This window comes from Nomascus leucogenys, chromosome 6 (genome assembly GCF_006542625.1).
Source record: "Nomascus leucogenys isolate Asia chromosome 6, Asia_NLE_v1, whole genome shotgun sequence".
Classification (NCBI taxonomy): domain Eukaryota; kingdom Metazoa; phylum Chordata; class Mammalia; order Primates; family Hylobatidae; genus Nomascus; species Nomascus leucogenys.
In genome coordinates, this window is record NC_044386.1 from 103,502,127 (window position 1) to 103,526,606 (window position 24,480).

General features: G+C 47.5%; 1 protein-coding gene and 2 pseudogenes across 1 annotated transcript; 1 reads left to right on the forward strand and 2 right to left on the reverse strand.

Annotated features, from left to right (window-relative positions):
• The first annotated feature begins 1,791 nt into the window (after positions 1–1,791).
• On the forward strand, positions 1,792–5,575 carry RPS17 (ribosomal protein S17). The gene is made up of 5 exons (XM_030814947.1): positions 1,792–1,910; positions 2,206–2,357; positions 3,323–3,428; positions 3,945–4,010; positions 5,447–5,575. Exons 1-5 carry the CDS (start codon positions 1,908–1,910, stop codon positions 5,525–5,527), a joined length of 408 nt encoding a protein of 135 aa, XP_030670807.1. The 5' UTR covers positions 1,792–1,907; the 3' UTR covers positions 5,528–5,575.
• Positions 5,576–15,789: 10,214 nt separating this feature from the next.
• LOC105739879 lies at positions 15,790–20,801 on the reverse strand (annotated as a pseudogene).
• Positions 19,411–20,594, reverse strand: LOC115835532 (annotated as a pseudogene).
• Positions 20,802–24,480: the final 3,679 nt, after the last annotated feature.

Genomic DNA, 24,480 nt, shown 5'->3' on the forward strand with positions numbered 1-24,480 from the left:
GAATTTCTTGAACCCAGGAGGTGGAGGTTGCTGTGAGCCAAGACCATGCCACTGCACTCCCAGCCTGGGCCACAGAGTGGGACTCCGTCTCAAAATAAATAAATAAATAAAATTAAAAAAAAGGAGAGGCCAGACTGGGCACAGTGGCTCACGCTTATAATCAGCACTGTGGGAGGCTGAGGCAAGAGGATTGCTTGAGCCCCAGAGGTTTGAGACCAGCCTGAGCAACATAGGAGACCCCATCTCTGCAAAAAAAAAAAAAATAGCCATGGTGGTGTGTGCCTGTGGTTCCAGCTACTAGGGAGACTGAGGCAGGAGGATCATGTGAACTCAGGAAATCGAGGCTGCAGTGAGCTGTTACTGTGTCACTTCACTGAAGCCTGGGCAACTGAGCAAGACTCTATAAAAAAAAAAAAAAGGCTGGCCGGGTGCAATGGCTCACACCTGTAATCCCAGCACTTTGGGAAGACAAGGCGGGCGGATCACCTGAGGTCAGAAGTTGGAGACCAGCCTGGCCAAAATGGCGAAACCCCGTCTCTACTAAAAAAAAAAAAAATACAAAAATTAGTCGGGCGTGGTGGCGCACGCCTGTAATCCCAGCTATTTGGGAGGCTGAGGCAGGAGAATCGCTTGAACTTGGGAGGCAGAGGTTGCAGTGAGCCGAGATCGCGCCACTGCACTCCAGCCTGGGCGACAGCAAGACTCCGTCTCAAAAAAAAAAAAAAAAAAAAAAAAGCCTGATCTTTCACTTCGGGCCTGACAGCAGCTTGATTGGAAGTTTGCTCCCGCAATTCTGAGATTCTGGCCTTTTCTTTTGTCCCATTGCTACTTTTGCTGCCAGGGTTTTCTGTCCTTCAGGTTTCCATCCCCAATCAGTTGAGAGTCCGACTGGAGTACCCAAGGTGCGTCGAGGAATGAGGCACAGCCCTGGGCTGCTTAACTCATCCAGCCTGGCCAGCTCAGCCTTCCCGTCAGGTGGGAGCCTAGGACTGCTGTCAGCCCAGGGAGCAGAGTTGGAAGAAGGGAGCAGGGCCCTACCTAGGCTGCGGCCCATCGGGGCAGCCTGCGCTGGTGGCTTCGGAAGGCCCTGGTTTGAGGATGGGTATGGCAGGAACAGCTTGAAGGTAGTGGATGGAGAAGGTGCCTGAGGTGTTGGGAGCTCTGCTGGTGAGTTGGGCCCTTCATGTCAATGTTAGAGAGGTTGCTTACGTGCTAGGCGCTGTTCAAGCACTGGGAATTAGCTAAACAAAATGACCATTACTGTCATGGAGCTCACCCCTAGTTGAGAAACATAAGCTGAATCACACGGCAAGTGCTAGGAAATACAAGCAGGGATAGTGAGGGAGTTATTTTACCTAAGTTTGAAGGGAAAGCCCTCTGATAAGGCGACATTTGAGCAAAGGCCCGGAAGAAATGAGGTATGTCTCGCCCAGTCGCACCCTGTCTCTACCTGACAAGTCTCCGGCTCGCGGACTGAGTGGGGGACCTGGGCAGCTGCCATCCCCCACTTCCTCATTGTTCCACGGCCCTGGATCCCCTTCCTTTCTCGGTCCTCCCGAGTACTGGATGCTTCTCTTCCTGGCGTGTGTGGAAGAGATGGACAGCTCCTACCCTGCAGCACATCACACGGGCGGTTCCATTAAAAATCAGATGGGGGAGAGAAGCAAGCCCAAGTCAACCGAGGGGAGCGGGGAGCGGAAAGGGAGGAGCCGTCGGGGGCGGGACAGACACCCTGCCCACCGGAGGGGCGCGCCGCCGCCGCTCCTGCTCCACTCCGCCAGGGGGCGCTGTGTGGCTCCCGAGTAGGCTCAGCGCGCACGGGGCCGGGCGGAAGCGGCTTTCTGGCCTAAGCTTTAATAGGCCTCGCCTGTGCTTCCTGTTTCCTCTTTTACCAAGGACCCGCTAACATGGTAGGTGTTTTGGCTCGAGGCCGCAATCCTCCACAATCGTCCCCCATCTGCAGCTTCCCGCGGTCCTCAGCCCACAGAGAGAGGCCCTGGGCCGGGCAGGCGCGGAGCCCTGTCAGGCTGGAGCGCAACGGACCGGCGGCTTCCGCATTGAGCCCGGCGCCCGGTACTGTGCAGCCGGGCCCTCTCCGACTCAGTGCAGCCGTTGGTCCCCAACCACACCTGCCGGGGCTCGGCGCCGCACTCTTCCCAGAAGGTTGCGCTGGCTCGTGAGTGATCCTGTCCTCTCCACCCGCAGGGCCGCGTTCGCACCAAAACCGTGAAGAAGGCGGCCCGGGTCATCATAGAAAAGTACTACACGCGCCTGGGCAACGACTTCCACACGAACAAGCGCGTGTGCGAGGAGATAGCCATTATCCCCAGCAAAAAGCTCCGCAACAAGATAGCAGGGTGAGTCGGGGCTTCCTCGGCCTCCGGGGCCCCGCGGTCTGTTTGTGTGCTCTGCCGTCCTCCGACTCGCGAAGAGACGGTGCCGTGGTGGTTTCATTAGCCTGAGACTCCCTGGTGTCCCGGAGAAGGGCTAGAGCTCTGCGTGTGCAGGATTTCTGTTGTGAACTTAGGCCTGTGTCATGGCTGGCCGCGGTGACACTGGGTCGAAGGTAGCCACCGTCAGATCTCTTGCCTTGAAACTACGTTGCGTTTAGTTGTCAACTTTCTTCTCTTTTCTTTTTTTTTTTTTTTTTGAGACGGAATCTTGCTCTGGCGCCCAGGCTAGAGTGCAGTGGTGCCATCTCGGCTCACTGCAACCTCCGCCTCCCGGGTTCAAGCGATTGTCATGCCCTAGCCTTCCGAGTAGCTGGGATTACAGGCACGTGCTACCACACTTGGCTAATTTTTGTATTTTTAGTGGAGACGGGGTTTCACAATGTTGGCCAGGCTGGTCTCGAACTCCTGACCTCAAGCGATCCGCCCACCTCGGCCTCCCAACTTGCTTGGATTATAGACGTGAGCCACCGCGCCCGGCTGCGTGTCAACTTATAATGCGTTCTTCACAGTTGCAGTTACTGTTCGAGAGATTTATAGGAATATGGCCTGGAAGAATAGTGCCAAAGTCAACGTATTGCCAAATTATGTGAATTTGAAATTGGAAGAAAATGAAGGCTGTGAAGGGTCGTGAAACTGCGGGGCGGGGCAGTTGATCACGAGGGAGAGTTTGAATAGAGTGAGAAACCAAAGGGAAGGAATGCTCAGGCCAGTGGAGGTTCTATGTGTAGGAGGTCCCAGGATAGTGAGTCGTCTCCCTTCTCACTGTGGAAAAGAACTAAAGCGGGTATTTACATATCCACCTGTGCTGAGTACCAGGTGGGAGTTGATTTGTCTTCCTACTGTTCTCTTTGGCTATGTGTGCTTTGTAGCTATGTCACGCATCTGATGAAGCGGATTCAGAGAGGCCCAGTAAGAGGTATCTCCATCAAGCTGCAGGAGGAGGAGAGAGAAAGGAGAGACAATTATGTTCCTGAGGTAAACTTCCTAGATATTTGGGCTTCTGGCTAATCTTCAAATGATAAACCTGTGGGTTCCTGGCTTCCAAAGGGACCTCAGCTGAATCTGAGGAGACCTTTTATCCATACATTCCATAACCAGCTGTGGGTGCCAACAGGCTCCCTACGAGTTTCTTAGCCTCCATTCTGCTCTTCTGGAACCAGTTAAGTCTATTCCATATTTCATGAGAGCCCTTAATAATGTTGATTTGATGACTGCTGTTGTGGCTTGATTGTTTGCACCTAATATAGTATTCTTTGGTGTAAACACAGACTTCAAGTGTTCTGAATACTGAATTAAGGGCATGGGAAGGTAAGACCAGAAGAACAGGTCATCGGGGTCTGTAATACTGTAAGAGACTGCTCGCCTTTTAAGAGAAATGCTATCCTTGTGCAGCTCCTCTTCCCCATATTTAAAGAACCTGGGGAGAGCAGGAGGAGAGGTGAGTGATAATCTCATTGATTGGTATTTTGACCCTACCTCGTTTCCTTCTAGGTCTCAGCCTTGGATCAGGAGATAATTGAAGTAGATCCTGACACTAAGGAAATGCTGAAGCTTTTGGTAAGTGTTTGCTGGATTCCTAAAGTGGTATTTCCCTGGTAAAAAGCCATCAGTAGGTCTTGTTATCCAAGGTCACCCAGCTAGTAAGTGGCAGAGTTGGGAATCCCATCTAAACTTCTAGCCACTAGACTGGACTGCTTTCATAAGGGGTGTAGCGGAAGTTGTGTGCATTGAGTTTGCTCGCCGCAAGATCATGATTCCCAAATCTAGTGGCTTCCAGGACACCTTTTCTCTCTTGGCTGCTTCTGTTCTTGGTTTTATAGCTGGCTTATGTTGCCCCTTTTGTGTCAGCCCTGGCTGAATCTGCCTGCTTTTGTTCTGTGAAGGCATTCCTTTGGTGTCTCCATGCTAACCACTCAGAAATGAGCTTTGGTCCATTTCCAGGTACATACAAGGCACTACTTAGGTAGTTCACGAGTATCTTCATTGCACTTTGATGTTTTTTCTGTGGCTTATCTTAGTCCTTTTGCATACTTTGGTGAAAGCATGGGCTTCAAAATCCATTGGGCGGTTGGTGATTTTGAACAACTTCATTTTTACTATTTTTATGGTGATTAAATGTTTAAGACACTCAAAAAGGTAATAGCAAAGTGAACTCACATGTACTTTCCCAGCTTCAGAAAAACATCACCAGTACAGCTACAGCCCCGCTGTGGGTCTTTTCTTCCTGAAATAACCACTGCGCTGAATGCAGCTTTTTTGTTGAAACTAAAATGGGTTTCTGAGGACCAAATAGGACATGAAGTTCCAGGTATAAGGTGGGCCCTTTGGCTTCTTGCCCTACCTACCAGCCTGAACTTGTTTGAGGGCAGGGTCTGCACTTGCCTCCCTCCCTTCTGCTTGATGCCTTGTGTACTTGGGCCCTTCACAAATGTTGATTAGATTAGTCATAGCTCTTACCCGGGGCTGGTCCTGGAAAGCAAGTGGCACTGTGTATTCTCAAAGGGACAGAGTTTTGCTTTAGAGGACATTTGGCATTGTCCAGACACGTTTTTGGTTCTCATAGCGAGGGAATACCTGCTAACTTCTAATGCGTAGAGGCCAAGGATGTTGCTAAACTTTCTGCAATACTCAGTACAGCCCCCTTTAACAAAGAATGTCCAGCCCAGGATGTCTACGTTGCCAAGATTGAGAAACGGTGTTTTAGAGTGATTGATAGGAAGGGGTTGTGAAAACAGATACAAGTGGCATGGTACATTGGGTAAAAGTCATAGAGTTGTAAATGGGGATACCACATGATGGTCAGGTGTGTGTTGAAGGAAGATCACTCTGGAAAAATGGGAGGCACTGCGAACCCTGTTGGCTCTTAAAGGGTCCTTCAGGTCGCCTCTGAACCCCCTTGAGAGTGCTGTGGCTCTAGGGGCCTCTGTTTTCTTCTGGGGTCCACCCACAGATCTCACCAGTAACTGCTCACTGAATCCATTTTCTCATTCCAGGACTTCGGCAGTCTGTCCAACCTTCAGGTCACTCAGCCTACAGTTGGGATGAATTTCAAAACGCCTCGGGGACCTGTTTGAATTTTTTCTGTAGTGCTGTATTATTTTCAATAAATCTGGGACAACAGCCTTGCCTGTGTCATCTTTGCAGTTGTGTGTGGGTAGAGGAAAGGCAGGAGTTCTCAAGGCAACACATCAGCTGGCACTTGCCTGGGGTTCAGGTGCTGCTTCATCTGGTTTATGGGGAGTGTGTTCACCAGAGTTTAGTAAAGGAGCAAGGGCAAGCCTGAGTGTGTCGAGAGTGGTCTGCCGTATGAGCCTGGAAAGATGCTTTGATAGCTCCACCCTGCTTCCCTGGGTCTTCAGCCCGTGCTGGGTACACACAATTTGGGCCAACTTGCCCACGTTCAGAAGGTAGCAACAGGATTATCGTGTATCAGGGTTTGACTTTTCTTTCAGTGGGAGGTAGGATGATGTTGAGCCCAATGCCTAGACTATAAGAGATCTCAAAAAATGTGAATAAATGTGTATGGGAAGATCGATACTGGGATGCTTCAGCCTAACTGGAGGCAGAGCTCACCAGCTGCAACCTGGGTAGACTCCCCTGGACACTGAGCTTTAGGATCTCTGTCGCTGTCAGTTAACCGCGTGTGTGTGTGTGTCTCACAGGAGCTGGGCTGCACTTGGTTGGTTCATGCCCTTGCATATGAGGAAAGTTGTGGGCTCCGTGTTTCTCCAGTGGGACAAGGAGCTGTTGCAGAGCCAAGCTTGGCTGGATGGGTGTCCAAGAGAACAGGCAGGGCATGGTGGCTCACACCTGTAATCCCAGTACTCCAGGAGACTGAGGCGGGAGGGATTGCTTGAGCTTGAGAGTTGGAGACCAGCCTGGGCAATAGCAAGACCTTCTCTCTACTAAAAAGGTAGAAAATAAGCTAGTCATGGTGATGTGCATGTGTAGTCCAGCTACATGTGCTTAGGCGGTCGGAGGGCTGCCTAAGCCTTGGAGGTGGAGGTTGTGATGAGCCGAGATCATGCCACTGCACTACAATCTAGGCGACAAAGTGAGACCCTGTCTTCAAAAAAAAAAGCAGTCAGAAAGTGGCAAAGCTCTAGCCTTAAAGTGATTCTTGCGTATCTATTTCTGTCAAGCAGATAAATACAGCAGATATTTTAAATGTGTTTTGTAACTTAATTTTTGTATAATCTCAAACTTACAGAGAAGTTGCAAGAATAGTACAAAGAACACCCAGGTTTACCAGTTCACATTTTGCCTCAATGGCTTTATCTTTTTTTCTGGGGGGAGATGGAGTCTCACTCTGTCACCCAGGCTGGAGTGCAGTGGCACAATCTTGGCTCACTGCAACCTCCATCTCCCAAGTTCAGGTGATTCTCCTGCCTCAGCCTCCCGAGTTGCTGGGATTACAGGCGCTCACCGCCACACAAAGCTAATTTTTTTTTTTCTTTTTTGAGACAGAGTTTCGCTCTCGTGGACCAGGCTGGAGTGCAATGGCGCGATCTTGGGTCCCTGCAACCTCCACCTCCCAGGTTCAGGCGATTCTCCTGTCTCAGCCTCCCAAGTAGCTGGGATTACAGGCATGCACCACCACGCCTGGCTAATTTTGTATTATTGGTAGAGACAGGGTTTCTCCATGTTGGTCAGGCTGGTCTTGAACTCCTGACCTCAGGTGATCCACCTGCATCAGCCTCCCAAAGTGCTGGGATTATAGGTGTGAGCCACTGTGCCAGGCCATATATTCTTTACACACACACACACACACACACACACACTTTTTATATTCAAGAAAATCTATAACATTTTTTCTTTTTTTCTTTATATTAACGATTTATTTTTTAAAATTATTATACTTTAAGTTCTAGGGTACATGTGCACAACGTGCAGGTTTGTTACATACGTATACATGTGCCATGTTGGTGTGCTCCACCCATTAACTTGTCATTTATATTAGGTCTATCTCCTAATGCTATCCCTCTCCCAACCCCATGACAGGCCCCGGTGTGTGACGTTCCCCACCCTGTGTCCAAGTGTTCTCATTGTTCAATTCCCACCTATGAGTGAGAACATGTGGTGTTTGGTTTTCTGTCCTTGCAGTAGTTTGCTCAGAATGATGGTTTCCACCTTCGTCCATGTCCCTACAAAGGACATGAACTCATCCTTTTTTATGGCTGCATAGTTTTCCATGGACACACAAAACTTTTTTTCTGCTCCACTTGAAGTTAAGTTGGAGATGTGCCCATTTACTCCCAAATATTTCAGTGTTACTTCCAGAACAAGAACATTATTTTATATAACCACAATACAATGATCAAAGTCAGGAAATGTAACATTGATATAATACTATGTAATTCAGTCAGTCCTTGGTCACATTTTGGTCACATTCACAAAATGTGAAAAGTCAGTTGATTTATTTTGTCCTTCAATTTGGGCTTTAGTAGCCGGGACCACAGGTATAGACCACCATGCCTAGCTAATTTTTAAATTTTTTGTAGACATAATATCTCCTATGTTACCCAGGCTGGCCGTGAACTCCTGGCCTCAAGTGATCCTCCCCACTCAGCCTCCCAGAGAGCTAGGATTACACTAGTGTGTGAGCCACCACATTCAGCCATGTACTCTTATATCTGTTAATCTGTTAGCCAACCTTTGGCTACCCCCTCCGCCTTACTCTTCCTCACCTCTAGTAAACACTATTCTAGGCAAATAGATCTTAAAGGAGACCACCCAGAACCTGGTAGACTCCTATATGGCCATTGTCAACAAGACAGTGTGGGACCTCATGGTTGGTCTCATGCCCAGGATCATCATGCACCTCATGATCAACAATGTGCATGCACTGCCCCATGTGGGCAGGGGGTGACTGTGGCACTGGGGATGGAGGTGGCCATGTTGGCCTGGGAGAGATGTGGACCAGCCCTATGGGACCAGGTCCAGGGAGGGAGGCACGGTCAAGACAAGAGCTGTACCACAGAAATATAACATGGGACTGGGCACAGTGGCCCATCCCTGTAATCCCAGCACTTTGGGAGGCCAAAGCAGGAGGATTGCTTGAGCACAGGAGTTTGAGACCAGCCTGGGCAACATAGTGAGACCTGGTCTGTACATAAAAATTTTAAAAGTAGCTGGGCTTGGTGGTGGCACATGCCTGTAGTCCTAGCTACTCGACAAGCTGATGTTGGAGGATCAGTTTGAGCCCAGGAGGTTGAGGCTGCGGTAAGCAGTGATCTCACCCACTGTACTCCAGCCCAGCGACAGTGTGAGATCCTATCTCCAAAAAAATTTTTAAAAACTGAGTAGACAGTTGTGCCGGTGGCATGATAGGTCCTGAGTCCCCTTCCATATCTGTAACCTTGGACAGGTGACTTTTCCTCTGGACCTCAGTGTCCCCATCTGAGTGAGAAAAGGCAGTGGGGAGGCAGATGTTCGAGTCTAAGTGATGTAGAAGCTGCATCTGAAAAACCATACTCGGGGCTCCAAGCCCAGCGCACAGTCCCAGCAGGGCCCGGCAGGGCAGCCAGGGCGGCACAGGCATCAGGTTCCACCCTCCTTCCCTCTTTGCCCACTCTTAGACCAAGGAATTCATCTTCTTGGAGCTGCTGTCCAACCTGTACTCGAATGGGGACCAGAACACGCTGATGGAGGAGTCTGCAGAGCAGTTACAGCGGGGTGATGAGATGCTGTGCATGCACCACGTGCTGACAGAGGTGCTCAGCATCATCAGCGACATCAACACGATCGCCATCAGCATGCCCATGGGGGCCTGTGGATGACTCCTGGCTGCAAGTGCAGAGCATCCCGCCTGGACGCAGATACCAGGGCCGGCCTCCACAGTCCCAAAGTCCCCAGCCTCCATGACTGAGCCTGGGGGCTCTTGGAACGGGCTCCATGCCCAAGCTGGCAGACATGAATGGTCTCTGGAGCCATCAGAGAGGGCAGAGAGCTCGTGGTTTATGGTGTAGGGGCTGGGAGCTTAGAGGGGGTTGTGTGTGGGGCTGGATTCTGAGGCAGCCAGAGGCCTAGGAACATCATCCTGGGCATGCCATACCTGTCGTGCAGTCTGAGTCATGCTGCCAGGGCAGGGTATCCAGCTCCCAGCCTGGGAGTGCTGAGAGCCAAATCAGATTAGGGTGATACTCAGGGTCCCACCTCCTCTATTTGTTGGCGATCCAGTGGTGATCTAGGATAAAAGCCTGAGAGTCCTATACGCACAGTCATCCCACGACACACTTCACAGGCCAGGCAGGGACACACAGCCCCCATCCCTCTCTCTGATACCGTCATAGCTGCCAGTGTGTGACCAAAGGCAGGGTCCCTGGCCCCCGCTGAAGCACTACTGCCAGCCAGTGGGCTCATGCACCTTGGCCTGTTGCTCCTAGAGGTCACCTATGCTATTCAACCAAGGGGACCACAGTGCCTACTGGCCCAGCTGAGCTTTGTCCAGTGAGCCTGCCCACCTCTCCTGCCACAGACTCTCCCTCTTCTGCTTTTCCCTGCAGGAAGGGCCCATCCTCACCTATGTGACCTGCAGTCCCCCAATAAGCTGAGGCTCCCCTCTTAGACTTACTAGTCTATAGCCAGTGGCATCTGGCTGCCTGCCCTCCCTGCCTCACCCAGGGTCCTCTCAGAGGGTCCTGGGCTTTCTGATGGCCCAAAGGGGCCTCCGGTGCTTACTCCAACCATCCATCCCCTTTAGCTTCATCATCCTGGTTCAAGCAGTGTTCCTTCCCTATCAGGCCTGGTGGCTGTTGCTTGGGGCTCCCCAAGGCGAGGGGTGGCCCTGGGCCAGTGGGTTGGAAGACAGGATGACCAGAGAAAAGGGAAGCCTGAGGGGGCTGAGCATTGGTCTGAACTGTGGGTACACTGCCTGGATGCCATGGGAGAGGCGTGTGTGGGGTGTGGAGGGCCGCTGCAGCCCCCAGGCACTACCTGTGAAGCTCCGGCTTCTCCCTCCATCCTGCTCCCCTTTCCCTTCCAGCCCCTTTTCCAGGAACCTTACTACACACCCGCACCTGGGCCCTCCCCTCCCCGGCCCTCCCACAGCTGCCGAGTCACGCCCATGCTCTGCACTTGCCTCACCCGCAATCCACTCGCTTTTCTCTCCTGTTCTCTCTGCTTTCTCTCCACTTAGGAGCTGATCGGGTCAGGCAAGTCCATCCCGTCCTGAGAGCCCCAGGCCCCACTTTGACCTCTAAACAGATCCCTCCTCTTCTCAGAGACCTCCCTTTCCAAGCCTGCCTGGGCGGGTGTTCTGTGACTTGAGAGTGTCTCCCCCAGCCCTAAAGCCAGCCCCCTTCATCTGTGACTTAGTCTGTTGTAGTGGTGAGCTGACACATCCAGGTGTGACCGTTGCTGAAAATTTGTGCCCCCTCTGTGGTATGCCCCTGCCCTGTTCTATAAATAGCTATATATATATATATATGCGCTATATATGCACCTACACATGGCCGACCGCCTTGCCTCTAGCACTAGGAATAAGTCCCTGTGCTGTTCTTTTGGAGTCTTGTGGCCCAACAAGAGAAAGCTGTCCCCTGACATCGCCCCTCCAAAGTGTGCCACCTCCAGTGAGCCTCCCTGTCATGCCTGGCCTGTGGACAGCGAGCCCCCGCCATCCCTCCTACCCTTCACCAAGCATGGGGGTGCTGTGCAGGCAGCCGTGTGGCCTGACAGTCTCTACCAGTCCTGCTGTCCCTCGGCTGAGAATCACACCCATTTCTGGAAGACGGAGAATGTGTCCTCTACTGGCTGTGTTCTCTGTGGAGCTCAGGGGAGGGGAAAGGCCAAGCCATTTCTAGGGTGCTGTTGGGCGCAAGTGAAAAGGCCACATCCTTTCCAAGGGACACTTTTCCTGGAAAGTCCCTGGAGCTTAGCTGGCTCTTATCCTGTGAAGCCGGCTCTGGCCACTAGGGGGCAGGGTCATGATCTCAGCCTGGAGGGAGACTGAGTGGCAGCCGGCATTCTGGAGGGACAGACAGAACAGGCCACCATGTGCACTGGAGGGACAGACAGAAAAGGCCACCCGGTGCAGACAGGAGAGGGAGGCAAGGGGACGGAAGGGAAGATGCCTGGGGTGGATGGAAGTCAGTGCCCTTGGGTGCTGGTATCTCTCTTCCTGGCCATTGCTAGATCAGGCTTCTGAGCCTGTTGGCTGTCAGGGCCGGACTGTGCCCCATAGGTGCCATGGCAGTCCCCGTGACGTCCACCAGGTGTCACCAGGCAGCATACAGGTAACAGGCCTGGAAGATCCCCAACAGCCCAGCTGGACATGCTCGGACACTCTGGGGCTCCTCATTCAGTGGGACAAACTCCAAGATCCAGTGAAGGAAACGGGAACACACCAGGCTGAGCAGTATGGCTAAATCCATTTATTCCAAAATCAAAAGCAAAATAAACAGGAGTCGCATCACCAAGGGAGCTAGGACCCCATCTCCGCCTCCTTCCTCTGTCCTATGCTAGCAATAAATACGTTTCCCAGATGCAAATAATTATTAGAACCTCTTCCCCATATGCCAGCTCCAACCTCCACTAGGTACGATAGAGGGGTGGCCCCACCCCCCAGAATATACAAAATGTTACGCAGATACAATATATACACTGGGGAAGCGGGGGTCACCCCAGCAGCCCGTGCCCTCACCTGGTCTACTGTTAGCCCCACTGTCCCACCTCAGCTGCCTTTCTGAATAAGAAGATGGGAACCTCCCTGAGGGAAAAGTTGCTTTGGTGAGAGTAAGGAGGCCATCAGACCTCCTCCAAACAAACTGACTCCACCAACCTCTGGCTCTTAAATAATAGGCATCATCGTCCAGAAATTTAAGGACTCAGCCCTGGTCAACGTGGCAAAGGGTCTGTCTCCCCCCATTAGACAGGGGTCTTGTCTTGCTACCCTAATGGTAAAGGGGAATGGTGACTGGGAAGGGGTTGTAGGGACATGGTGGGGGCGGAGAATCCAGACCCACTTCTCCAGGCTTATGCTGACAGGGGCCTGCTTTTATTTATTTTTATTTATATCCCGTGGCTTTTTTTTTTAATCCCATAACTTCTTTTTCATAACTTTTTAAATAACTTTTCATACTTTTTTCTACTTTTTTTGACACACTTTTCCACATTTTTTATCCCATAACTCTTTCATCCCATAACTTTGTTCTTTTAATAAACACACTTATATAGTTACAATTTTGTAAAAATAAAAACAGATTATCTCATGCCAAGCGTGCCCATTGTTTGCACGCTATAGTATTTAATACTATAGTTTTCAAGACACACAAAATTTTAAGGCAAAAACAGCACTTTGCAACAATTTAATAATTTATTACATTACAGTAACATCACAGCAGTCAACAATGCCACTTTAGGCAAAAGTCAGTATTTCCATTATACATTCTGTTTGTAAGAATTCATAAATAGGTAAAAGTCATTCTAAGAAAACTTGGCAAATAAAGCTTTGGACTGGAATTGGCATTTCTTTCTCTACTTTTCCTTCCCCTGGTTTCTTTCTTTTAAACTACAGTATTCATATTTAAAATGTTTTAACTTATTTCAAAACATGAAGATAGCAGTTACATTTTTGAATGGTTATATTATTTTAAAATGACTAAGATAAAGTTTTAGAGAAATTATATTATGGATAGGGCTGATTTACATTTTCACATTTTCAAAAAATTACCTTTGGTTTTAGAACTGATTTTTTTCATTTCGAGAAAACCTATCAGGTTTAATCAAATACTTTAAAAATAATTATCCTATATTGCAGTCTTTAGATAGGTGTTTTGATTCTTTACTTCCTACAGAAATTCACATTTATTCAGTTAAACTCACATTTTAAAATTCTGTTTCTGATGATCTCTAATCTTCTAATGTTGCCTTCTAAGCAAATTGAAAGCTGCCTTTTACTGAATGAGGAAGAGAACAAATACTTGGCTGAATGAGGTATTGCAAAAGACTGCATGCACTTTGAAGAAAGACTTAAGTTATTGTCACACGATTTCCGTTCTCTTTAGCTTTTTTTAAACATATGACAAAATACCTACACAAAGAGTGGTATTTCAGTTAATATAGTACATTTTTCAAACTGACATTGAGCTTAAATATGCCCGTATGTGATTTAATCCATAGGTACCTGATGAACACATTATTGTCAGATTGGTTACAGATGCTAAAGGCTATCTGAAGGTCATTCCTAGTCATTTATATGTGTCAGGGTAAAAGTGAAGTGATTTGAACTATAAAAATACCCTTGAAATAATTTGTCAATCTATTAGGTAAATCCAGTTTCAGAATGATAAAGAAAAACTGTTAGACCAAATAATGTGGCTAATTAACAGTGGTAGGATTTGTAGCCCGAGGGTTTAAAATGGACTTAAAGTAACTGTCTTTAAACTGAACTCAAAGAATACAAAAGCGGCAAGTTCAGAAAATAAAAGGCAAGAACAGGACCTTAAGTCCATTTTAAACCCTTGGGCTGGAAATCCTACCACTGTTAATTAGCCACATTATTTGGTCTGACAGTTTTTCTTTATCATTCTGAAACTGAGTTTACCTAATACATTGATAAATTCATACAATTTGGAAGAGTCAGTTGAAGTCACAAGGGCTCAATATTTGCACTCTTTCAGTGAATGCAGGCAATTCTCTTATTCAATCTGTAAAATCCTATTATTGATCTCCTATTAATGTCATATTTATAAAAGTATCATGAGGATGCCAAATGCTAAAAATGGAGATGGTCTAGTAACTAGAAATGCCCACCCCAGGGAGTGCAGATACATCTCTCCCTACATCCTAATGATATGATGTATTTTGGAACACAGACATTAGAACTTCATGAAGTTTTAGCTGTTGATTCTTTCCCAAGCATCATCCAGTTATGATTTAGGCAACACATGACTGAAATAATTCATTGATCATGCACATTAACATAAATATTACACAAAATATGCCTGTAGCTGAAACCGAGAGGTATAAAAACATATTTCACTCTTCGTAAAGAACTTTGTGAGGAAATATAACTCTGTAATTGTATAGACACTTTTCCTCATAACACTTTGACATTCACAAACAGTAGATTGCGCTGCAGTTTGTAAACATTTTAAGTTGCATAAACTTCTCCTTGATTTCTAAAACTTTTTGTTTCAACTAAGTACTCTCACATATATTAGTTTATAATAACATTTCTTATTATTTTTAAAGTGTTTCCATTCAAGGAGAAGAAGTAAATTCCTATGTCAGATGGTTGAAGACTAGGCATTAGCCAGAGAGGTCTAGATGGTAAAATCCATCTTCCAGCCTCAAATAAGCTCCATGAACATAGAGGAATGCCAGGTGTCACACAGCTTTCCTTCACTCGAATTCATTCTTGACTAGAGCCTGTATGCCTGTTCCAGGGACATTTAAACTCTTAAAGGATTTCTTCTGATCTTTACTAAATACATCACGAAGAATGCCAACCAGTGCCCTTTTGTGTACTGGGACATGTAGTCATGTGACTAAAACAGGGAACATGAACTCTGACTTTAAAATGTATTGTAGATACAAATGCTCTAAGCTAGAAAAGGTTTTCCACATCCACAGTCATGATGGGAGCCTTTCATTCCTCAGAAATAATCCCTTTTTAGGTCGTCAAAAAAGAGTACAACTGCCACAGCTCATGATGCAATATCTTCATGAGCCCAGAGCACATACAAATCCTAGGGGCACTACCATAGTACAGTGCTCGTTCTTGGCACCGGAACAAATGAAACATATTCTATCCTGCACACACCTGCCAGAGCAGGCCACTCTCCTCTTCTGGGAGATTTAAAAAGCTCCCCAAAATGTTATTACTCGCATCCCCAGTACACAGAAAAAGGGGGAAAGGCTGTTTCCAGTGCTCCGCCTTTAAACAGCTGTAAATGTCAGTACTCACAGTTGCATATTACAAAGTAATAAACTGCGCACTTGAGGGCAAACCACATATTGAGCTAATGAAGAGCTCACTGTGATTAGGATTCGATCAAACATAACAGCAGAACATAAGCAAATTTTATCTGAATTCCGTAATGAATATACATGCTGCACTAACATTAAAAAAAGCATGGCAGCCTATCCCAAACCAGCAAGAACAGTTGAGTGCATATAGTGGGTCTTTGTGTGTTTGAACTCCCACCACATAAGGGCAAACTCGATATGCATGCTAACGTCCTATAATTATCAAATTTAAAAAAATGCTAAAGGATGCCAGAGTGAACACGAGGGAAAGACCCACTCTCCTTTAACTTTTGACAAATAAATTTAAACTATAGAAACACAAATAAATTTAAACTATAAATTAGAAACACAAGTAAATTTAAACTGTAAATTAGAAACACAAATAAATTTAAACTATAAATTGGAAACACAAATAAACATAAGTGGCTCTAACTTTCAAATGAAGTAAATGAATTGTGTAGGAGATTAGCCCCTTAACTTTTTTTTTTTTTTTAATTTCTTGACCAGCTCTTCGATGATGGTGATGTTTATCTCCCTGTTCTCGGCAGCCCGAAAAGAATGGCATGCAGCCTCTCCTGCTCCTCCTGCCGCCTCTCCTGTACCAACAGCTTCTCCAGCCAAGCCTGGGTGCTCCTGGGGAGTCCTGCATTACAGAAAGCAGCTGCTGGATCTGCTGTGCAGTGGGGTTGTCATGGGGAGAACCCTCCCTGTCCTCTCCTGGTGCAGGCTCCACGCTATCGGTGAGGCTCACCTCATAAAGATCTTCAGAGAGAGGGAGGGGGGTGGGAATCTGAGCACAGTGGGAGCCTCCCCTGCTCCTGACTGCCCACCCCACCTGAGGGCTCTACTCACCACCCTGCTTGTCAGCAACACCCCAGCTCCCGTGGGATTGGGGCTCCTAGAGCGGTACACAAGTACTGGTGTGGCTGCTGCTGCAGACTCTGAGCCTCTTGGCTCTTCAGCTCCACCCGCAGGAAGACCCTGGGCATGAGGGCATGTGGTGGCTGGTTTCCAGATTCCTGGCCCATTAATAGGGTAGCGAGGGCACTGTGGGGATCTGTGGCCTGCCCAGGCCCCTGCCCCCTTGCTCCAGGCCTAAGAGACTGCCTCCCTTGCCTAGAACCCCATGCCTCCTTCCCTAGCCTTAAATCTCACGTCCTTTTTCCCAGCATTTAAACTGTAGGCCACAGACTGATGGAAAAGCAGGGGGAGCCAACCACCATCTGCTAAGTGTGCTACATGCCTAATGGTTCCACGTATTATCTCATGTAATCCTCAGCAGCTCTGCAAGGAAAAGGCTAACTTCCTTTTGAAGTTAAAGAAACAGAGACTTAGAGATGCAAAGTAGTTGAATTATGACCAGTGGAACCGAGGTCAGAATCCAGTTTGAATCTAAGGAGTCTTTTTTGTTTTTCTGTTTTGTTTTGTTTTGAGACAGTGTCACTCTGTGTCCCAGGCTGGAGTGCAGTGGTGCGATCTCAGCTCACTGTAACCTTCACCTCCCAGGCTCAAGTGATTCTCGTGTCTCAGCCTCCAGAGTAGCTGGGATTGCGGGCATGAACCACCAGGCCCGGCTAATTATTTTTTTTTTTTAATTTTAGTAGAGATGAGCTTTTGCCATGTTGGCCACACTGGTCTCAAACTCCTGACCTCAAGTGATTGTCCTGCCTCAGCCTCCCAAAGTGCTGGGGTTACAGGTGTGAGCCACCACACCCGACATAAGGAGCCTCTTATACCACTGTCTCTTCCTCTGTGATTGGGGAGCTCCATGCCTCTAGCTGGGATGATGATGTCCAGACCTGGGAGGAGCCCAGGGTTACCCACCTCTAAAAGTCAGAGGGCAGGAAGCAAGAAACAGTCATAGGACTGCCCTGGAGCGTGCTGGGGTCACCTGCCCCCAGGCTGCAGCTGCCTCTGGCCTGGCACCTCCCCGCCCCAGAGGCTGGTGCCCACCTCCCAGCCCTTCTTGGATGGGTCGGAGGTTACCATCTCTTTCAGCTCACCCAGCTTCTTCAGCTCCTTTCCTTGCTGCTCCCACTGGAGTGTGCTCTTGTTCTCGTTGTTCTGGACAGAGAGAAGCAATCAATGGCCACCCACTAAAACTGGAGACCCCAGAACTTGGCGTCTGCCTCCCATGGCACTGGGAAGGGTGGAGGCAGGTTAGAAAAATCATCCCCTCTCTCCCACAGCCATCAGAGCAGGGCTCTGGCTCACAGGTACCTTTAGAAGTACCATTTCAATGTGAAGGCTACAATACCCCATTTTACAGGTGGGGAAACAAAGGCCTTGAGGGCTAGGGAAGAGGGCAGCCTCCCCAGGTGGGGCAACGCGCCAGCTCCTCGCAGCCGCTGTGTGGCTCGGCCCGCTGCTGCAGCATCCTCTCCAGCTCCTGCAGCCTCTCCAGCTCCCGCAGAGTCTCCTGCTGCCACAGCCTCTCATCCTGCTCCCGAAGCCTCTGCTGTTCTAGCAGCTCCTCCACCTCGACGACCAGCCTCTCCTGCTCCTCCTGCCGCCTCTCCTGCTCCTCCAGCCGCCTCTCCTGTTCTAACAGCTTCTCCACCTCTTCCAGCAGCCTCTCCTGCCCTGGCGGCTTTTTCTGTTCACACAGCCTCTTTTTTTTTTTTTTTTTTTTTTTTTTTGGCGGTTTTTCTGTCCCCAGCTGAGCTCTCTGCTCCTTTTCAAATAGCCTCTCCTCTTGTTCACAGGAGCCAATGGTCCTCCCTGTTGACGTATCCTCTCCTCCCTGTTCATTACAGACCTCTCCTCCCTGCCTCTTGTTCAGGAGAATCAGCATCTGATTGTTTTCTACCTCGGCCTCGAGCTGTCTTCCCACGCTCTCCAGCTCCTTCCTTAGGTGGTTGGTCTCATCTTGTAGCTGCTCCACCTCAGAGGGCCCTGCTGGGGGCTCTGGGGCCAGGGGTTCAGCTGAGAAAGGAAGCAGACAATAAGGGCCTCTGGATTCTCAAAAAAAAAAAAAAAAAAAAATCCACCCTTTGGTGCACAGCTCCTCCTCTCAGGCTTCCCAAACTTGGCCTCACTGCTAATGATTCCTCACACCCGGATGGTAGCCAGTCTTCCAAGTCACTTTCAGCTAGAGAGCACTGTGGGTGGCTGACAACGGGCATTCCTCCCTCTTTACTGATGGGGACACTGAGGCTCATGGAGATGACAAGACTTGCCATCTCCTGGCACAGACCTCTTTCCCTCTGCCTCAAAGCCCTTCCACCCACCCACCTCCCTGGGGCATTCTAAGTCACCCCTACAGCCCTCTGATGCCACTCTTGCTCCCAGGTCACACCAGCCCCATCTTACCCATCTGGTTTTTGTCTGGCCAGCCAAGACTCACATCCCCAGGTGAGTGGTAACCACCAGATGTGGCTGTGTCAGGGCTACTGCCATTGATTTTATTTTTCACGTTAGCTCCTGCTGGAGTGCCAGGGCTCTTCCTCTGCCAATATTTTAACTGTGGGAAAAAGCAGTAACACTCATGAGAACTATCAGCCCCTATAGCCACATCCTCCTTTACAGTTTTGACAAAATACTCTTATACACCATCTGATTTAATGCCACCAACAACTGTACAAGGTGTTGTCACAATCATTTAGTGACTGAGAGGGATTGATACCATGGATAGGAAAAAAAAAAGAAAGAAAGAAAAAGGCAATACTGGAACTTAAACTCAGTCCTCTGACTCCAAGCTCTGGGGTTTTGCCATGAATCAGCAGCTGCCAGGGACCAAAACCAGGGGCAGAGGTAGAAAAGTAAACATTAAGCAGGCAGGAACTGTAGGCCGTGTGGTTTAGAGTCATACATCCTCACACGTCTGTTAGTGTGAAGAAGTGCACCAGTACCTCTCATACTTTCATATCAACGTGTCCTCATGGCAGAAGGCAGCTTTTCTGTTAAATCTGGGAATTTATCAGAAAGAGGGCAACCCAAGCCTCATTTCTGAGAGAAGTCTGGTATATGCTTGGAAACCTATGTGTCTGTCATCTCTAAGTACGTTAATGATTTTTCTCAAGAGAATCAAGGGAAAATGATGCTTCAGAAAGATGTCCCACATTTATCCTGTGGCACTCAAGGTACCCCAGGTTGAGATGATATGAGGAAGATTCAAGCTGTCAAGTTCAGTTTCCCAAGATCTATTCCACAGAAGATGGGCAAATCTCACTTCAGAGACCACTGACTGAAGGGCAGTCTGGTCCCAGAAGCGTGGAGAACTCAGAAAAAAATGTTAAAGTCTCTCTGGAAAGTAGAAGCCTGGGAGAAAGCCAAACCAAACCCATTCTCCCATTGCCACCCAGAGATACTGTCAATGTTTTCAGCTCACAGGGGAAGTGGAGGCTTTTCCCACTGTCAACGTCTATGTGAAGGGAGTAAGGCAGCCTGAAACCTCTTGCTCCTAGGCCCCATAGTCCCCACTCCCCTTCCAGCTGGAAATTTATGCTGCAACCAGAGGAACCAGAAATGGGGTGAGAAAACTTAGGGGACTGGGTTGTAAGACCAAAGGCCGGTCTTGCAGCAGTAATGACAGTTCCTAGGGGGACTGTGACATCACTACATTCCACTCCTCCCAGGGGAGGGGACCACATCAGCGCGATGCCCGAGTAACCGCTCCACAATGGGGGAGGGAAACACAGGGTTTTGACCCAGGTCCTCGGAGACGTCAGCCCAAGAAGCCCAGGGAGGTCGAGCTTGGGGCGGCAGGAGGGGAGAGCAGAGTCTGCAGTAGGGAGCCCCAGGAGTCACCAGCCCAAAGTCACCCAGGGATGACTGGCGAGGGTGGGGCCTGGGGCTGGAGGACCCAGGTCCTGGGAGATGCAAGCCCAGAGAGCCCAGGGAGGTTGGGCTTGGGGCAGTAGGAGGTGAGGGCCGAGTATGGAGCAGGGAGCCCCAGGAGTCACCCGCCCAAAGTCACCCTGGGGTGATTGGCAAGGGCAGGGACTGGGCTCCTTGCTGACGGGGTGGGGCTGACTGACAAGACTTTGGTCGGGGGAGCCCAGAGGCGCTGGGGTTGGGGGGCCCAGTCTGGTATGCCTCAGGACTGGTATGGACTCTGGCACTGGTCTTGTCATCAGAGGGTGTCTGTGGCTGGGTTGGGGGCCATGACCTGGGGCATTTTACCTTTTTCTTGGCTGCGGCCAATTTCCCCTGTTGTGTTTTTCCTGACATCGCGGGGTGTGGAGGGAGGCGGGGTTGGGGCCACCTCAGTGAAATCCCAGTGAGCACTGCTGAATGCCTCCAGTCACCTACCAGGCAGCTGTGCGACTGAGCCACAGGAGGCGTAACCAGGGCCCCACTAGAATGCAGAATAGGGGCGTGGCCTTAATGCTCCAAGCCCATTGGTCATTGACAAAGATGAAAGGGAAAGGAGGCGTGGCCAGGCAGAAGCATGTCCAGAGGGATCTGTGGCATCATAGGGAAAGTGGCCCATGCAACTGCTGTCCCTGCCCACTCAGAGAGAGGGGAGGGGCCGCCCATTCTGGGAGAGGGGAGGGGCCGGCTTTTGCTTTAAAAGCTTTAAAACTGTAAAAAGTAAACTTTAAAAAATATATGTGTGTATACTTTATATATATGTGTGTCTGTGTGTGTGTATCTATGTGTTCCTCCAGAGCTGTCTTCATTATCCAGCTTCTATGCAAAGTCTGTGATTTTGGTCTATATTTTTCATCTTCAAATGGAGCACAAGAATTACCAGTATTACCTTAACTGAGATATAGATCCTATAAAAATGGAAAATCCATAGCATGCTTGATGATTAATGAAGCCAAATATAGTATCCAACATCACAATAAGACAAAATAAGCACAATGATTTCTCTTTTTTGGAAAAATGTTTGTCTTATTCTCCTACATTATTGTTAAGATTTCTTTTAAAAACAAGAAACATGTCTAATATCTTTAAAAACACAAAGCTTTTGGGCTGGGTGAGGTGGCTCATGCCTGTAATGTTATCACTTTGGAAGGCCAAGGTGGGTGGATTGCCTGAGGTCAGGAGTTTGAGACCAGCCTGGCCAACATGAAGAAACCCTGTCTCTACTAAAAATACAAAAGCTAGCCAGGCGTGGTGGTGGGTGCCTGTAATCCCAGCTATTTGGGAGGCTTGAGGCAGGAGAATCACTTGAACCCAGGAGACGGAGTTTGCAGTGAGCCAAGCTCACACCACTGCACTCCAGCCTGGGCGACAGAGCAAGACTCCATCTCAAAAGAAATAAAATAAAGTAAAATACAAAGTAAGTAAGAACACAAAGCTTTCAATTTAATAAGCACTTAGAGCTCTTTACCGGTTTAAAACAAATACAAGGCCCATTTTTCTAGAATCACCTGGCCTCTCTAAGCCTTGCAAAGGAAACTGAATTTCTCACTTGATACCTGGCTATGACTTGCAATCATGAAAACCAAGAATTGTGTTATGTCACTGTGTATTGCTTGTTACCTGAAATCCACACTAGCCTGGGATCAAGGGTTGAATCTTTCATGATTTTCTTCATAACCTGTGTGCTTCTTATCCCAGACCAAACTAAGCTTTTTTCTAGAGTTCTACAATTTACAGTTAATAGACAAGAGTGGTTCTCAAAATGTAGTCTATGGACCAGCAGCACCAGCAGCACCTGAGGCCTTTTTATAAGTGCGAATTCTCAGGCCCCACCCTAGACCTGGTGAATCAGAAACTCTAGATTAGGGTTCAGCAATCTGTGCTGCAGTAATCCCTGCAGGTGTTCAAGAACCTTTGGCATACAGCAGATTGTAAAATGTGTTTCCTTCTGTAGGTCCAAAGCCAGGGTTACCATATGTTCTGCCTTGTTATGAAACAATGACATGCAATTAAAAGACATAAATCTCCTCCCTACTCCCACCCTCCATCCGATGTGTTTTATTTTTATGAGTTCAATAAGAAAACAAGTGGCAATCAGAGATTTAGTCTAAAAAGTATGTTTACAAGTGTCCGTTCTCATCCAGCCTGATCTCCTACAAAACCATTTACATCCTCTTACATCTCAAGTTTTAAAAAAGTATCTTCACAATGTAAGACTCAGGCATACTAGCAGTTCTATAATAAAACACCAAGTAAATCAGAATGTCCAACCTTACTAGAGAAGAAAAGTGGAATCGTTGGCTATATTTTCAAATTGCATTCAACAGGAAATTTAAGTTTTGAATTTTTTTTCACCTTCATACTTCCAAGTTAATAGAATTAAATCAGAATATGCCATTCTTTCAAAGCCTCTAGCCAGGCAAAGTTTTACTGTATTATTTCTTGCTTTCAATGGATATAAAGCAGGTTCCTGGTAGGCACATTCTGTATACCTGCAAAGATGCAGAACTAAACAGTTCCATCTGTTCAATATTAACCCAAAAGTCCTGTAAACCTCGGATGGTGAGTGTAATACTTCAGCACTGGCCCAAAGCCTCAAATATGAGAAGATACCAAGAACACCACTAGCAAACAAAACTAAACTCTCGGCCAGGAGCAGTAGCTCACGCCTGTAATCCCAGCACTTTGGCAAGCCAAGGTGGGAGGATTACTTGAAGTCAAGAGTTCAAGACTAGCCTGGGCAGCAGAGCGAATTCACATCTCCACAAACATTTTTAAAAATTAGCTGGGTGTGGTGGCACACAGCTGTAGTCCTAGCTACTTGGCAGACTGAGGTGGGAAAATTGCTTGAGGCCAGGAATTCAAGGCTGCAGTAGCTATGATTATGGCACTGCACTCCAGCCTGGGTGACAGAGCGAGACTTAGATAATTACATTTTCTCCTGCTCCTGTTTACACTAAAATCACTAAGTTAAAAGGCTTTCAAATTTGGCAGGATAAAAATTACGTGAAATGTGACTTTGGAGCTTGGCTAGTGAAGGAAAGAAAGAAAAAAAAGGAAGAAAGGAAGGAAGGAGGGAGGGAGGGATCAAAGAAAGAGAAAGGAAAGGAAGAAAGAGAGAGAGGGAAAGAAAAAGAGAGAGGGAAAGAAAAAGAGAGAAAGAAAGAAAAAGAGAGAAAGAGGAAAGAAAGAAGAAAGAAAGAGAAAGAGAGAGGCAGGGAGGGAAAAGAAAAGAAGGTAAGAACGGAAAGCAAGAAAGAAAATGAAAGCAAGGAAGGAAGAAGAAGAAAGAAAGAGACAAGGAAAAGAAAGAAAAAGAAAGAAAGAAAGAAAGAAAGGAAAGGAAATGAAAAAGAAAAGAAAAGAAGGAAGAAAAAATGAAATGACAAATTACTTACTGGGAGAAAGTTTTTTTAACCTCAATGACAGATAAAAGGTTTGTATCCTTAGCCTATAAAGAAATCTTTAAAATTACTGAGAAAAAAAAACAAATGATTTTCAACCGAAAATGGGCAATGGAGAAACTGGCACTTCTCACAAGAATAAAAATGGCCAATGGCATATAAAAAGATTCAAAAGCACAAGAAATCAAAGCAATGTCATGAAAACAATGAGATTTTCTGTATAAAGGCAGCAAAGATGACAAATGGAAAGGGGAACCTGGAGCTCTGTCCTTGTTGGTGGGAGTAAAACCTGAGTCACTTTTCCTGGAGAATAATTTGAAAATTTCTATTAAAAACCCTAAAAATTATTTTCCTCCAGAAATTCTACTTCTATGAATTCAGTCCAAAAATGTTTGCTCGAGCCCATTAAAATGTATGTATAAGAAAATTCACCTCTGGGGTGGTAGTGATTAACTTAATATACATCCAGCTATTAAAAATGATGATGCCAGGATATATTTACTGCCACAGAAATATGCCCAAAATATAGTAAGTGACAGAAGACTATATATTACAATTCTACTTTTTAAAAGGTTTATATGCATAAAAACATCTAAAAAGCAACAAACCAGAATGCTTTGAGTGGCAAATTAAAGATTTTTCTTAATGTTTGTCATCCAAATTATTACAAAAAGAATGATTTCCTTTATAATCAGGGAGAATTGTTATTTTCATTTATTTATATTTAAATCTCTTTTCTTTTTCTGATTTTTTTCCTCCTGTATGTATCCCATGTAGGCTAGAATCCCTGCCTCTTGAGGTAAATCAGCCCATTTTTGGGAAGTGCACTACAGAAACCT